The sequence below is a fragment of the Podarcis erhardii genome (genome assembly GCF_964252035.2).
Source record: "Podarcis erhardii genome assembly, chromosome: 4".
NCBI classification, from domain to species: Eukaryota; Metazoa; Chordata; class Lepidosauria; order Squamata; family Lacertidae; genus Podarcis; species Podarcis erhardii.
Genome location: NC_138508.1, coordinates 11,124,606 through 11,141,421, shown reverse-complemented (window position 1 = coordinate 11,141,421; position 16,816 = coordinate 11,124,606). Strand labels below are relative to the sequence as shown.

General features: G+C 48.2%; 1 protein-coding gene and 1 long non-coding RNA gene across 5 annotated transcripts in view; both read right to left on the bottom strand.

Annotated features, from left to right (window-relative positions):
* Positions 1-1,446: 1,446 nt before the first annotated feature.
* Positions 1,447-16,816, bottom strand: part of LOC309341306 — an 89,133-nt gene continuing 73,763 nt past the window's right edge. Inside the window, exons 2-3 of the long non-coding RNA XR_014156189.1 lie at positions 6,391-7,101; positions 1,447-3,316 (exon numbers count right to left, since the gene is read on the bottom strand). This is a non-coding gene — a long non-coding RNA (uncharacterized lncRNA). The remainder of the gene's footprint in view (positions 3,317-6,390; positions 7,102-16,816) is intronic.
* The window catches only part of USP35 (ubiquitin specific peptidase 35), a 46,020-nt gene continuing 38,393 nt past the window's right edge, over positions 9,190-16,816 (bottom strand). For all 4 annotated transcript variants that reach the window (XM_081860159.1, XM_081860158.1, XM_081860161.1 and 1 more), the window contains 3 exons: positions 16,567-16,673; positions 13,303-14,533; positions 9,190-10,562 (listed from right to left, as the gene is read on the bottom strand). In XM_081860159.1, coding sequence (XP_081716285.1) covers positions 10,398-10,562; positions 13,303-14,533; positions 16,567-16,673 — 1,503 coding nt within the window. In that variant the 3' untranslated portion in view covers positions 9,190-10,397. The remainder of the gene's footprint in view (positions 10,563-13,302; positions 14,534-16,566; positions 16,674-16,816) is intronic.

Sequence of the window (16,816 nt, the reverse complement as noted above, 5' to 3'; positions counted from 1 at the left end):
AGAATAAAATGTAATTTAACACCCTTTGGATTCCAAATTTCCCTCCCCCCTTTCCCGGTTGCGTTCCCAATGTCCGTCGATGTCTACTGTCGTCCTGGAGCTCCCACATCTAAGCCATAATCCTTCACCAGTCCGCTTTGCCGTCTTTTTAATAGTCTTTGCCGTCTTTTGGTCATCTTTGATTTCGAATGTCCAATCTTGGAAAGGGTCTATCTTCCAACTTTCTCCAGTTCTTGTTATTCTTGTTGTTCTTGTTGTTCTCTCTTCTCCTCTTTTTTTTTTTTTTCCCCTGCTCTCCTGCACAAATGTTCTAATTCCAAAAAGCTTGTAATTCCTCTACAGAGGCTTTGTTATTCAGGAACAAAACATTTATGTCAAGTCCCTTCCATTCTTAAATAGATAAATCTATTGTCTCCTTTAGTGTGTAGACCTCTGTAAACAAAATAGTGTTCCATTTCTGCAGTTTCCCAGGAGATAAAAAGTCCGATTCAAATTCCATGCCAGCAATACTTGTAATGACCCACAGCTCCTCTAGAGGGGTTATAGTAACTCAGTTTCCTTCCCGATCACACCCACCAGTCAAAGTAACTTATTATTCCTTCTTTTAAACAGTTTATATCCAATTTATAACAAATGTAACCAGCAAAGTCCTCGTAACAAAGTTCTCTTTTTGTTCTTCAGTTTTGGCAGCTCCTTTGACAGCTGTCAAAACCTCTATTTCTCCTCTCCCGGCGCTCTCACGGATCGCTCCCGGGGTTTTTCGGGGGGGGGGTTGTATTTTAATTCACATTCCACTTTTCTCCTCCAGCCCAGCTTATAATTTTCCATCGCGAAATTAATAACTTTATCAAAAAAAGGTTGCACTCGATCTTAGTTGTTAGGTCCTTTGCTTTAGCTCCTCTACAACAGGGGGGAGGCTGACTTCCTTTTTGCACCTCCCCCGCTCGCTCCGAATTTAAGAAAAAAATTGTTCCCCTTTTTAATCCAAGTTCCAATTACTCACGGGTTATTCTTTTAAGTCCAGATTTTCAATGGAAGAAGTCAGCGCTCTCCGCCAAATGGCATGCGGCTTCACTCGGCAGGGGAAGCGGAGGACTCACAGCACACCCCCCCCGTCACCCGCTCCGTAGCCTTTAAAAAGGCTCCTTCGTGTGGTTGGGGGGGGCGCAAACGGTGCCCGCCGAGTCACCATGCCCATGGGTTTCAGCGCCCATGGTTTTTGAGGGTCCCCGCGTCGCCGGCGCGGTAGAACCCAGCCCCTGCCGAGCAGGCTCCCTCCGGAGCTCGGAGGGAGTCCGCCATTCGGCGATGGCGCCAACCCGGAAGTCGATGCCCTCTCACATCTCTGCCTCCCAAACAGCTATTGGTTGCAGCAGCCCTGGCTACAAGCCTCACAGGTGAATGGTGCCTCTGGGAAGCACCTCTCTTGGGGGCAGTGGGGGGCAGATCAGAGGACTCCCAAGGAGAGAAGAGGAGGCTGAGGGAACCCTCCACAAGGCAGGGTGTTCAAAAAGGGGTGAGAGGCTGGCAGCTCTGCAGGCAAGGGGGACATAACTGGGCTCCTGAGCCCCACAGGGGTGCCGCAGAAAGAATGCAGTTGATCAAGGGAGCTGTGGACTCAAAAAGGTTGAAAACCTCTGGCCTAAAGGTACAACCTCCACCCGGTACCTGAGCACAGGCAGACTCACGTACAGCACTGTCCTGTGCTTGTTTACACAGAAGCAAGTCCCACTGTCTTCAATGGAGCTTTTCCCCAGGTGTGTATTGGACTGCTGCCATAATGTGGTGCATCGCTATGCCGTTATACCGGATAATACGGGGGGTGGGGACAAAGAATCACATTCCTTGGAGCTTGCTTCTCGGTGTGGATGAAGACGGGTTGCAGCAGGGGTCAAAGAATGCCATTTGGCATTCTCTCCGCTGCTTCCTTGCATGCCAGGATCCGTCCACCTTATTCTACCTGGCTCTACGCCACCGACGAACAACGCCATCCTCGTGCCCTATTAATGCTTGCTCAGAGGTAAGCCCTATTGTGTCCGGTAGCGCTTACTCCCAGGGGAGTGTGTTTAGGATCGTAGCCTCAATTAGCATATTGCCATGACCTTCCTTTGTACAGGTTATTGCGGGTAGCCGGCGAAAGCTGTGACATCGCGAATTGTGCACTGACCTTGAAACTGTTGAAAACAGCTGTACCTTTGCAAAAGGATTCCTTTCCATGCTTAGCTTTCTGGAAAGCGTATTTCTGTAATTCTAGGTGGTAGAGCACTGGTCTGTGGCAGTCCGTGCCTTGAGATTCGATGCAATTCGTGAGGATTCGGAACTTGTGCTGAGTCAGCCTTCTTTTGCTGAGTCCGCATTCTCTTTCTGACTTGATCCAGAAAGATGGCTCTGGGAAGCTTGCATACAGTGGACGCTCGGGTTGCAAACGTAATCCGTTCGGGATGCACGTTCGCAACACATGCAGGTTGCGATTCGGTGCTTCTGCACATGCGCAAAGAGCGATTTAGCAGTTTTGCGCATGCGCAACCGCCGAAACCCGGAAGTAACTCGTTCCAGTACTTCTGGGTTTCGGCAGTCCGAAACCCAAAAAAACGCAACTCGAAGCATCTGTAACCCGAGGTATGACTGTACAAGGGATTACATGACAGCAATTCTTGTTTGCTTGGTGTTGGCAGGTATACTGCCCGTATACACCGGGGTCCCACTTAATAGCCAACTGCTTACAGTGGTACCTCGGGTTAAGTACTTAATTTGTTCCGGAGGTCCGTACTTAACCTGAAACTGTTTTTAACCTGAAGCACCATTTTAGCTAATGGGGCCTCCTGCTGCTGCTGTGCCGCCGAAGCACAATTTCTGAAGCAAAGTTCTTAACCTGAAGCGCTATTTCTGGGTTAGCAGAGGCTGTAACCTGAAGCGTATGTAACCCGAGGTACCACTGTATTTTCTCAGGCCAGGGCTGTTTCCCAGGGTCCTCGCCACCATTGTTTCAGAACATGTGCAAATGAAAACAGCAGCGTGATGAGACTCTGGTTCACAGTGGAAACCGACCTCTGGGACAAAGAGGGGGACTGGTCATCTCTGGCACAGAAAATAAATCTCTTTTAACAGTGCTGTGGGTGGGAAACTGCTGTATCTCCTCCTTCGTGGTAGTATCCCAACTCCCCTTAGTGTCCCAACTCTCATCAGCCCCAGTTAGCAAGTCAGAGATAATAGAATTGCAGAATTGGAAGGTACCCAAGGGCCATCTAGTCTAACCCCCATAATGCAGGATGATGGGAATTGTGGTCCAACAGCCACAGGTCCCCTACACTAGAGTCTTTATTTAGGCATAGACCTACATTTCATCCTCCAGCAAAGACTTGGAGGTGATAACAACTGCCAAGTGAGTGCACCTTATAATCTCAAGACTCCCAAGTGAGGGTTATGGTTCGCAGGAAGAAGGCTAGGGCAAAATTTCTGGCTTTCTACATGCAGGGAAGTCTGCTCGGTCATACAGCTTCTGCAGACCCCTCCCTACCTGCAGTCTGAAGCAAAACGGTATACTTTCCAGTGTGGTGTAGTGGTTAAGAGCGGTAGACTCGTAATCTGGTGAACTGGGTTCGCTTCCCCGCTCCTCCACATGCAGCTGCTGGGTGACCTTGGGCTAGTCACACTTCTTGAAGTCTCTCAGCCCCACTCACCTCACAGAGTGTTTGTTGTGGGGGAGGAAGGGAAAGGAGAATGTTAGCCGCTTTGAGACTCCTTCGGGTAGTGATAAAGCGGGATATCAAATCCAAACTCCTCTTCTTCTTCTTGCAAGTATAGATACATGTCAGAGAGATGGGCATTGCACCTCCTTTTCCATCCTAAATGTGCAGGCCGGCACTGCTCACTAGAATGGTACCTGAATTTTATTTTAGAGAACATGCAGTGACTTATTTTGCCCACCAGCTTGTCAGGCTAAGATAATTGCTTTCTCCACTGTCTTAAGAACCACGAATGCCTCTGAAATGTCTCTCTCTGACACCCGTCGCAGACATTGCTCAGATCTCTTCTCATTCCCTTTCTTCTTGCATGATGACTGACCTGTTCTGTGGACTTTTTGGCTTTTCTTGCACACTGCTTGGGTCCCACAACGTATTTGGCTTTGCTCCATGAGAGGCTGTTTGGACAGTCTGATTTGCAGCACATTGTTTTAAAAATGATGAGCTACTAGTGGTCTCCATTCCCTATAAGAAAGATAGTGTTTCAGTTCCCTACCTCACAGGAGTGTTGTGGGCACTAAGAACAGGGGGAAAGAGCATTTTAGCTGGACCCTAAACTATATGCGACACCGCTATGGCGTTCCAGCAACCGATATTGCAAGTGTAATGAAGGGACATTTCTCTGTCTCGCTGACTCCAAACACTGTTAAAAGCCCTAATCAAAATGGCGGAGACTTCAAATGGATTACTGAGCAGTGGTTCTGATCCACCAATGTTATCAAGCACAATGAACCATTCCCTGCCAGTTTGATGAGCAATGGATTCTACTTGTTGGGAAAACCATGAATAAAATAAAGGGAGGGAGGAGAAATATTGATATTATTATTTTTAATTCCTATTTTTCTAGCAAAGTTTCCAGAGGCACCTGAGCTTTTGCAAACTTAACCAAGAGCCTAATGCCCCTCCCAGGTTCTCAGATATCGGTTTCTCTGAAGTGGTAAAAACCTGTGTCTGAGATGAAGGTGAGGGTTCATATGACACAAGAATGAAGGAAGCTGGCTTACAGACGGTTGGACCATCTAGCCCAGTTATGTCTACACTGGCTGGCAGAAGCTCTCCGGGGTTTGAAGCAAGGGGTCTTTCCCAGCCCTACCTAGAGAAGCAACCTAGGACCTTTTGCATGCAAAGCAGATGTACTCTGCCACTGAACAACAGCACCTCCCCAGGCACCTGCTATGTTTCTGCACATACAAACATTGCCTCGCCTCCCTGACCATGCTGTTTTTCTACATGCAGGGGTTTAGATTTTAGTACTCAGCTGAGTTCCCACCTGCGTGGTGAAATGATACACGGAGACACAGCTTTGTCACTGGTATGAGGGCACGATTTCTAACTAATTCCCAGACTTCCTGGGCAGGGCGGCAGCTGCATTCAGATAGACACATCCCAACCTGGCTGCTCCAGGGATTTGGGAAAGGCTGGGTGGCAAGGTTTTCTTGGGTGATCGCTACAGGATCACAAGAAGCAGCCCCTTTGACCTTTGAATCAGGCCCCTCTCTGATGGCTACCTGGGTTTCAGCATGCCAGGCTTTGACAGGCAGCCCGTCGTGGGGATCCCACTCGGTCCAAACTGTCAAACGTAGCCTTGTGGGGCCGTTCGCTGAAACGCCGGTTTTCGCATTCCGCTCTAAACTAAAACCCTGCAGCTTCCATTGAAAGTACCCAGACCACATCTTCCTCTACTAACTTCTAGTCTTGCAAGACATCACCTTGCATGTTTTAGCGCTGTTGAGTTTTCCCATCGACAGCTACTAGCCATGATGGTTAAATTCCACTTCTGCTGTTGCTAAAGTCCCCGTTGTTAGAAATCACAGGCAGGAAGAGTGCTGTTTTCATTCAGGTTCTGGTTGCAGATTTCTGATTGTGGAATCTGTCTGACCTCTGTGAGAACAGACTGCTAGACTACATTACCTGACCCAGAAGAGTTCTTACCATCTCCATCCCTGCTCCCCTTCATCAGCTTCTCATTTATAGGGGTGAGTGACAGGGAGCCGGAATAGAATCCCCATATACATGCCAGAAACAGAAATGGGATCACGTGACCACCATGTCGGTCACATGATGAGAAAAGCAAACCCGGTGAGCTGGACGCGACATTGCCAGCTGCCGAAACAAATGCTATGCGCTCGTTTTCCCATTTTGATATGAGATCGATTTGTCCTACTCCTAAGGGGCCCCGATCAACACAGCGAACACAGCACAAGAATTCAGAGCAGCACCTGGTTGGGTATTTTACCAAAAGTTTGCATTTTGAGGGGTGCCACCCTAGCAGTTCCTAGTGGTGTGAATGCATAATAAACAGGTAAGATCGGGGGGGGGGGGGTGTCCCGACCAGGCAAAGCCAGCATGGCCTGGTATCGAAACCCAGCATTCTCAAGACCGCCAGACTTCATGCCTGTTCTGGGCTGGGGCCAGTGTGGTGTAGTGGTTAAGAGCGGTAGACTCATAATCTGGTGAACCGGGTTCGCTTCCCCGCTCCTCCACATGCAGCTGCTGGGTGACCTTGGACTAGTCACACTTATTTGAAGTCTCTCAGCCTCACCTTGCAGAGTGTTTGTTGTGGGGCAGGAAGGGAAAGGAGAATGTTAGCCGCTTTGAGACTCCTTCAAGCAGTGATAAAGCAGGAGACTCTTCTTCTCCTACCCACCTTTCCAGGGTGGGTGCATGCCTAGCCACTGGGGCACACAGCTGCAATAAGTTGTGCTTTAAAATTCCCCACAATGGCAGGGTGGGTAATTAAAATGATGGGTTGCTGCACATGGGAGACACTACTACAGAAGGATCACGACACCAGTTTGCCAGTAGTGCACACGCGCGCACCCCCCCCCCCAAAAAAGCTTGGGAGAGTGTGGGCTATCAGTTCTTAACACACACATTACCTCAATGAGGGGCAATTTTGTATATCTAAAGCATCCGATTGGAGTGGCCTCATTCCTTATCCCCTCCCCACGAAAGCATTCTGATCATCTGCTTGGAAAATTCCACACTGCTCATCTGACACCACTGCATCATGGGTTTTGTATTCCAGAATTACCAACAGGAAGAGGAGCGCTACAAGTCTTCAGTGGTAGAGCCCCCCCAACTGTACCATATAGCATAGAAATGGGGGACCTGTTGCCATGCAGCTGTTGTTTGAGTAGTACTCCCATCAACCCTGGCTATTGATTATGCTGCCCGGGGCTGATGGGAGTCTGTGCAGTAAAATAACACAAATCACAGGTTTCTGATTTGTGAAAGAAGATAAGACCTAAGGTTGATGGCTTTGGGTATTGCTGCAAAACCAAACGGCCTTGTTAGATGCCTAAAGCAGGGGTCAGCAAGCTTTTTCAGCCGTGGGCCGGTCCACTATCCCTCAGACCTTGTGGGGGGCCGGACTATATTTTGAAAAAATAATAATGAACGAATTCTTATACCCCACAAATAACCCAGAGATGCATTTTAAATAAAAGCACACATTCTACTCATGTAAAAATACCAGGCAGGCCCCACAAATAACCCAGAGGTGAATTTTAAATAAAAGGACACATTCTACTCATGTAAAAAACACGCTGATTCCCAGACTGTCCGTGGGCCGGATTTAGAAGGCAACTGGGCTGTACCTGGCCCCTGGGCCTTAGGTTGCCTACCCCTGGCCTAAAGCATTCACATAGCCTGGTGGCATTTGGATAAAGGGCTATTTACAGATGGACTTGGTAGTTCTATGGATAGACATCAGATACGGCTTTTCGGAAACCAAGGTTCAAGAAACCAAGGATCTCCATCAGCAGTGGGGAGCCTGGGGCCCTGCAGATGTTAGTGGACTCCAGCTCCCACCAGCCCCAGCTACCATAGCCCAAGCTCAGGATGATGGGATTTGTAGTCCAGGAACATCTTGAGAGTCTCAGGTCCCCTGTTGCCGAGTCTACATAATGGAAACATTTGACTGTTAATGCAAACATTTTCACCAGGTGCAGAGAACATCTGGCCCTCCAGATGTTGAGACTGCAAGAATGGCCAGACATCGTGAGGCGGTAGCAAAGCAACATCTGGAAGGGCCAAAAGCTTGCCACATCCAATTTAGGGTATTTATAATGTGTCCCCAAAATCAACTCAATGAGGAGCCTTTAAGGGCATTTAATAAAAGGAATGTTGTGCTTTAGTTACTTTGCTATGAATGTCCTAAAATGAATGGCTGTTTTTGGTGAAGGGGGTAAGAAATGTTTTATTTCATAAGAATACTTTTGGGGTTTTTTTTAGGAGGACAAAAAAAATAGTCTCTTTTTAAAAATGTGTACAGCGTGTTTGTCTTGTGGTGTTGCCATTTGAGCTGGCTATTAATTTTTCTAGTCGCTGTGGATTGCTAATCCCTTAAATTATTAATTTATTCTTTGTGAGGGGTTTTTTGTTGTTGTTGTTTATAAAAAAAGACACTTTTGACACACTTATCCTGTAAAACTGATCTTGCGCTTAACCTAGATAATACTTTTTTTAAAGAAAAGAAACTTATTATTTTTGCTGTTAAATAAATGTGACCTGTGCCTAAAAGCAAAAAAAGTGTCTCTCTCTCTCTCTCTCTGTTATTAACTAGCACAATTAGGAGAGCAGGCTGTCGAGGGAGTTGCTATTTATAATGCTAATTAAAGTACTCGCCGGTGCATTTTAAGTGTTCAGAAGAGCGCTAAATCCCTTGCAGGAGACCACAGTGCCTGGAGACAGACAGGTTGAGTATCCATAGCAATGACCAGAGGAAGAATGACCACTGGGAGGAGAGCAGAGAGGATAAACGCTATGGTGGATCTGCAGTAGCACAAGTGGACGCCTTCCTCTGCCCCAGCTGCAACAAAACATGTCCCACCTGTATCGGTCTCTGCAGCCACTGCAGGCCTGAAACTCTCCAAAGCTTTGACTTCACGCCCAAAGGCGCACTCCTCCATTGTCTCCTGAGACAGATGGATGCCAACAGAGAGACAGATGCTATACTACGCAAGTAGGAATGGACACAGCCACACCATGCACTGAAATTGCTTTTAAACCACTTCGACACTCGTGGTTTCTTCTAAAGAATCTTGGAAACTAGCTTTCCAAAAGTCCTGATAACACCTTGAGAAAGTACCATTCCAATGATTCTTTGGGGGTAAGTCATGGCCATTACAACAAGCAGATTGGTGTGGATGCAACCATTCATAATCTGTCCTGGCTCGTGTTTTTAAGTGAAAGATGGGCAGTAAGTCCTACACCCCCTGGGAAGGTGTGCCAAAGACCATAGGAAAACACCAGATCTCTCCAAAGGTGTAGAGAAAGCACTGAGAGAGGGATTCAAAGTTAAGAGCTCCTTTCTTGCCCCTACGGAAACTTCCACTGTCCGGCTGCCATTAAGAATTTCAATTTCTGCAGAGCTGAGAAGAAAGAACGAAATTTCCGCTGAGTTCCTGCTCTCATCAAGGCGCAAAATAGAAAGAAAATGAGGTGGTTTTTGCACGTGTATGTATTTGTGTATTCCATTATACAGAAGTTTAAAATATGAGCCCACCGGTAACCCTGGATTTGGACAACCAATGAATTGAGCCCGAGAGCAGCGATTTCCCAGAGCAAAAAAAATTCTGAGTGACAGCCATGGGTGTGCATTTTTAAAAAACCAGCTAAATAATCAGTTAGCAACCTCTGCCTTAATATACTGCAGAGGCCCACATGAACCACAGTCTTAAACATACTGATTTGGAGTGGAGGCGCTAGGAGACAAGTCTCAGCCAGGACTATATTCTCAGACATTGCGATTCCTAGAATAAGAAATGGGGGAAATTGACAAAGGAAAGATTCATGCCAGGAGGACCAGCCTTTCTAAACATGATTCATTCCTAGGTGGCTGTCTAGGTCAACGAGGAGAGAGTGCTTCTGTGATGGCAGCCAAGGGGCATGACTCACCTGAGTTCTGTGATAGAGCACAGGTAAGACCTCCTACCTAACATACCACAGGCTAAGGTTGGATACTTGAGAAGGGGAGTAGCACATCTAGGAGCTTCACGATCTAGTATGAGAGAGGGCATGTGCACCATTTTAATCTTCAACCTAGCAGCACACGGCTACACTCAAGGCCAGTGCTGATCAACAATGGTGTTGCCCTGTGGCCTGAATTATTCTAAGCCGCCATATTGTTCTATCCCTCCCCCAAAGCTCCTACTTCTATTTCAGTTCCACTCAAAATATCCATGGCCAACAAGGACTCGAAACAGGACAGGGGTTCAGAACCTGCCGCCACTCTGCTTTGAAAAGGTATCACAGGGCAGCAGAAATGCCTTCGAGTCCAGTTTGCTGCACTGTCCTCCCTGAAAAGACGCCCCTCTCGAGGGGTTTCGCAAAAGGATTTCCCACCTTTTCGCAAGGGGAGAAGGTGTAGGTGGGGCACCTCAGGACACTTTGAATAGTCTTCCTGACGGTCCTAGGAAGTGTAGTTCCGTGAGGGAGCGGAGAATTCCCTCCTCAGAACCCATCAGAGAACTACATTTCCCAGAATTCCATGGAGCGGTAGGGCCAGGCCGTTCAAACGGTTGTGGTGCTCTGTCTCGGCCACGGTGGGCCCAGCTCTCCTGTTGCTAAGAAGGCCAAAGGATCGTTGAGCACAGTGGAGCCTTGCTTGGTGGTGACAGTGTCGGCCATTTTGTGTCGGGTCAACAATGGCTAGAAGACGAGTCCATGGAAAGAGCTTGACCCTCCACCGGGGTCATGCCCACAACCCCCCGAAGAACTATCATCATCGTCCCCATCAAAGTCTTTCCACCACAGAGGGGACTTGGGCAAGGCCGAGATGTAGGCACTTCTGCTTCGGGCTTCCTTTTCTTGCTCCTGCGGCACGGGAAAACAAAACAAAGCTCAGACATGGTATACACCTCAAATCTGTTAAATAAACAACAACAAATAACCCCCTCAAGGTTAGCCAACATGGCACCCTCAAGATGGTGCATCATCCCTGAACTTTGGGCCACCATGTTGACTGGGACTGAGGTGAGTTGGTGGAAGCCACCAATATCTGGAGACCACCAACCTCCTTGACTCTCAGCTTACAAGTGGGGCCCTGTAACAAAACATTGCAGTATGGAGTGATGATGATGATGATGATGATGATGATAATAATAATAATAATAATAATAATAATAATAATTTATTTATACCTCGCCCATCTGGCTGGGCTTCCCCAGCCACAAAATATTAAAATACCATACTACATCAAACATTAAAAGCTTCCCTAAACAGGGCTGCCTTCAGATGTCTTCTAAAAGTCTGGTAGTTGTTGTTCTCTTTGACATCTGGTGGGAAGGCGTTCCACAGGGCGGGTGCCACTACCGAGAAGGCCCTCTGCCTGGTTCCCTGTAACTTGGCTTCTCACAATGAGGGAACCACCAGAAGGCCCTCAGCACTGGACCTCAGTGTCTGGGTAGAACGATGAGTATGGAGACTCTCCTTCAGGAATACTGGACCGAGGCCATTTAGGGCTTTCAAGGTCAGCACCAACACTTTGAATTGTGCTCGGAAACGTACTGGGAGCCAAGGTAGGTCTTTCATGACCGGTGTTATGTGGTCTCGGCGGCCGCTCCCAGTCACCAGTCTAGCTGCCACATTCTGAATTAGTTGTAGTTTCCGGGTCACCTTCAAAAGTAGCCCCACATAGAGCGCATTGCAGTAGTCCAAGCGGGAGATAACCAGAGCATGCACCACTCTGGCGAGGCAGTCCGTGGGCAGACAGGGTCTCAGCCTGTGTATCAGATGGAGCTGGTAAACAGCTGCCCTGGACACAGAACTGACCTGTGCCTCCATGGACAGCTGTGAGTCCAGAATGACTCCCAGGCTGCGCACCTGGTCCTTCAGGGACACAGTTACCCCATTCAGGACCAGGGAGTCCTCCACACCCGCCCGCCTCCTATCCTGCAAAAACAGTACTTCTGTCTTGTCAGGATTCAACCTCAATCTGTTAGCCGCCATCCATCCTCCAAACACCTCCAGACACTCACACAGTGCTTCCGTCCAGGGTTTCAACCACCCCAAGTCATCCACTACCGCCACCAGGCAGATGGGGCTCATCAACCTGGGAAGGTAGCCCATCTTGGAGAAGGACAACTCTGATCCTAAACCTCCACTGCCTTGAGGGATATCTTCAGGAAAAGAAAAGGCCAAGGAATGAACGTTGGACAAATTTGGAGTGGGGTCCCTAAGGTGGTTGGATGGCGCCTTGTTCGCCTCCTTCCAGCAACTCCTGCAGCCAAGCTGGTGCCAAACAATTTGACCTCACCCCTGGAGGTGCACTTCATTGTGTCTCAAGGCAGAAGGATGCCAACCAACCAACGGTTTTGCTCCCTCTCCCCACCCTGGTCAGTCCCAACAGTATTCCATCCCCATGGAGCATGAACAGTCCTCACTGGCTTGTTTGGGGTGTCCCCCCTACAGCCACCTCCATTTGTGGGTTTGTTTGTTTTTGGAGGGGTGGACAGACTTGCGCCCAATCCTAAATCCATTAAGTTCTTTAACTTCTCAGGTGCTGCATGTGGCCACTACTCTCTCTTCCCGGGATACATTCAAAAACAGAATAGACTAGGAAGTTACCTATATGGTCATTCTTTCCACACTTTATACATAAACATTTCTCTGCTCCTGCTGCAGCTAATCCATTTTATTCCCCACCACGACCTGGCTGTCTCCCAACCACCATGCATGGAGTCTCCTGCGTAATAGCACTCTGGGGGCAGAAAACATTTCACCAGCAAAAGCAGCTAAGTGATTTAGCTTAGTGCTTTGTCGGATATAACCGTCAGAGGCTGCTGATATCTTACTTGTGTGCAAGCAGCATGGTTTTAGCTCATCTCCATGAGCTCGGAAAGTCTTAAATCTGTATCTGGGTAGCCAATGTAGCGCCCTCTAGCTGTCACTAGACTACAACTCCCATCATCCTGGACCAACGGCCATACTGGCTGGGATTGATGGGAGTTGGGTGTCAAAAAAGCAGCATATTGGCTACCCTGGAATATACAACTGCGGTGATGGAGCTGGCATACCTTACTGTCATGGAAATCTACTCAATATTGATCCAGAGCAGATTCTCAATGTATAGTTAGCAGAGTCAAAACTTAAACACGTTGCAAGATTCCCCCAAAATAGACCAGAGGCCATTAATATTTCATCCAGTAGAGCTTTGCTGCCACTGAAGGCAAATGAGCATAATGGTCACAAATCCAATACATTCAGGATTGGCCCTGTCCATAAGAAATCCAGTTGCAGCAGACTTAACTTAAACTTACAATAACTTATAATAAGTCTAAACCTTGACACTAAGAGATAGAAAGAGAAAGTGAAACCCAGGCTCCTTCTGGCCTTACTTTTATAGTCAGCATGACCTTGACAGAAAGAGATACAAGAACTAGTTTAAGCCAGCTGTACTCAGCTTCTCGGAAGGAATAACCCAAACATCATGAACCTTCTGCTTGTTTCTTTCACGCAGAGAAGGTTCCAGAAGCTTCCAGAATTAAGTAGAATAGGAAAGATCTCTGCACATCAGATCAATACTTCCTGCACCAAGAAATGCAAACTGACTTACTTGCAAGTACAGGATGTTATCCTTCGCAATGGCTTCCATCAGGCTTTTGTCTGGAGAATGCAAGTCTCCATTCACCCGGCCGGACTCTCCGGTGGCCCCACGCCCTGTGTCTCTCGACTGGCTCGTCCTCTGCCTATAGAACAGAAGGTAAGCCGTATCCTTGGGTAGGAAGGATGTCACATTGCTGACAGACTCGAAAGACGAGAATGAGACTCTGGTGTCGTTGAAGAGGTACCATTGGATCGCAACATCCGGAGGTTTCTCTGGGGCGCTGCTCCGAGAGGTGTCCTTCAGGTTGCTTTCGGCCGCCACATCCTCACACTCCCGGGCGTAGCAATAGTAATGGCCACTCTCAGAGGAGACCCCGGAATGCACCACCACGCTGCAAAGGTCGTACACCACCGAAGCGAAGGCCTTGCGTGCTGAGGTGCTCCGTGGCGGGTTCGCTCCGCCGCTCGGGTCCTCTGAAGACGTCAGGACCGGAAGCTTCAACACCAGCGGGACGGAGACGTTGTCTAAGATCTTCCTCCTCCTCATGGCCCTCAGGTCAAAGGAGAACCTCAGCAGGGTGAGGATGAGGTAGTGAGGCCCCTCCGTCAGTTCGGCCAACTTCTCCGCGTCCTGAAGAGAAGCGCAGTTGTCACAGTGATAGCGGTTCTCCGCCGTCAGCATCTCGGGCGATAAGAAATAATTGATCAGGTCGGGGACGGATCTGGAGGCCGTGGGCCCGCGAATTTGCTCCCTCAGAGCCAACGCCAAGTCTTCGTCGGGCTTCGCGCCGGTAGCGTCTTGCTCAGCCCTCGGGGGGAAAGGAGTCTCTTGATTTCCAGGCCCCAAAGTTTCGACGGGCAATATTTGGGGATGATTCTCTCCCGGTGCAGCCGGCTTAGCGAACCTCCTTGGCGAATCGCATGCCCTGCTTGGCACTTCTATACCCGACTGAACGGCCTGCGGGCCCATTTCTTCTACCGGTAAAAGAGAGGTACTGCTACTGGCTATAGGCACATGATTATCAGCTGGTGGGAAAGCCAAGGAGAGGTCCGTGAAGGCTTCTTCTCTGGAAGAGACTTTCAGGCACTTCAGACATCGGATTTTCGTCTTAATTCTGCCCCCAAACATTTTTTCAATTAAAGTCTTGTTAGCAGGCTGCTGTTGCTCAGCCTGAGATATCAGCGTGGACTCTTTGAGCTTCTGGTAGATTCGCCTTCCTGTTCTCTCTTCTTCATGAAGCCTTTTTTGGGGGGTTGGGGGAAGAAGAAGAGAAATACACTGAAGAATGTCACCAGTAAAACCATCCCTCCAACCACGGAAGGAGGTGCTACTAGGCTCTTAGACACCTGCCAACATCTAAGCCCTGCATCTCAAGATGAACGGCAGCACCAGAATCATATAATTTTCTCCTAGAAGGAAACTGGACAAGCTGTCTCTCCAGACAGACACTGAAACCTATATTCTGGAAGGCATTTTATAAATCATTTTCGCTTGGAATACTGCAATGTGCTCTACATAGGGCTAGCTTTGAAGGTGACCGGGAAACTACAACTAATCCAGAATGCGGCAGCTAGACTGGTGACTGGGAGCGGCCGCCGAGACCACATAACACTGGTCATGAAAGACCTACCTTGGCTCCCAGTACGTTTCTGAGCACAATTCAAAGTGTTGGTGTTGACCTTTAAAGCCCTAAACGGCCTCGGCCCAGTATACCTGAAGGAGCATCTCCACCCCCATCGTTCTGCCCGGACACTGAGGTCCAGCTCCAAGGGCCTTCTGGCGGTTCCCTCACTGCGAGAAGCCAAGTTACAGGGAACCAGGCAGAGGGCCTTCTCGGTAGTGGCGCCCGCCCTGGGGAACGCCCTCCCACCAGATGTCAAAGAGAACAACTATCAGACTTTTAGAAGACATCTGAAGGCAGCCCTGTTCAGGGAAGTTTTTAATGTGTGACAATTTAATGTATTTTTAATCTTTGTTGGAAGCCACCCAGAGTGGCTGGGCAAACCCAGCCAGATGGGTGGGGTACAAATAATAAATTATTATTATTAATCTAATTGACAAATCAATGTCACAAATCAACTGTGTTTCAATTTGTTCTATCCCTTGAGTGCATTTCTGCAGTAAGTTCAGTGTTAGCCTCATGCTTTTACACGCAAGCTGCCTGATAAAGCAGGAGGCAAATAACTTAACATTCTTATTTCAAAAATCTGGTTGAACCAGTCCCTATCCTGACACCGTGACTGCGGCCACAAGGAAGTCCAATGAGAAATGCAGAGGGAGGGGGGACACGGAAGACACACACCTGCGATTTTTAGTAGTGGCTGTATTCAGAGAATCTCCCTTCTCCATCAAAACAAACAAACAAATCTCTCCCAAATGTATAGGGCAATTTTAAGGGCTGAGCTTTCACAGGCTGTGAAGAGAGCGAGCATTTGGACAATCTTCAGGGGGTGTGTGGAGACAGGATAGGCAAACATGCCAATATCAGTTTCTCGGCTTTCCAGTTTTAAGTTCTAGATCGGTTCACAATTTATTTATTTGGTTTAAAGTCCTGAAAATTCAGCAGCATTTTACTGCATATTTCTCCTAACAAGAACAGTAATAATTTATTACGTATACTTCTACCTATCCGACTGTGTTGCCCCTCTGGGTCGCTTCCAAGATAATATAAAAACACAATTAGGTATCAAACATTTAAAACTTCCTGATACAGTGGTGCCTCGCAAGACGAAAAGCATCCGTTCCGCGATTCTCTTCGTCTAGCGGTTTTTTCGTCTTGCGAAGCAAGCCCATTGACAGCTTAGCGGATTAGCGCTATTAGCGGTCTAGCGGCTTTTAGCGATCAGCTGTTAAGCGGCTTATCAGCGGATCAGCTGTTAAGCGGTTTAGCAGCTTAGGAAAAGGGGGGGGGAGCGGAAAAAACCCGCGGGAACTCGCAAGACTTTTTCGTCTTGCGAAGCAACCCCATAGAGAAATTTGTTTAGCGAAGCGCCTCCAAAACGGAAAACCCTTTCGTCTAGCGGGTTTTCCGTCTTGCGAGGCGTTCGTCTTGTGGGGCACCACTGTACAGGGCTGCCTTCCGATGTCTTTGCAAAGTTGTGTAATTGTTTTTTTTCTTTGACATCTGATGAGAGGGCATTCCACATGGCCGGTGCCACTACCGAGAAGGCCCTTCCCTTCTCAGTAGACATTTTTTGCATACAATTTTACCTAATATTAATGTTGGGGTTTTTTTTTACAAAGCATATTTTATCTGAGAAGGATGCATCTTACCGATCGAGCAGGTACTTGAGGTATTCGGAGCAGTCCTGCTGAGCTCCCCTGGTGAACCAGGGAGGCCAGGAAGCAGAGAAAAAGCTTTCGGGAGAGATGGCAGGCCGCTAACAGGGATTTAAGAAAGGTAAGTGGGTAACAGGAGGGGAAATGGTGAAGAGACACAAAGCATTTGCCGTTCGGATACCAAAGCCTGCGCTTTTTCACCTGTGCTTTTTAAAGTTCAAATCATGGCCCCAGCTGATTTTTA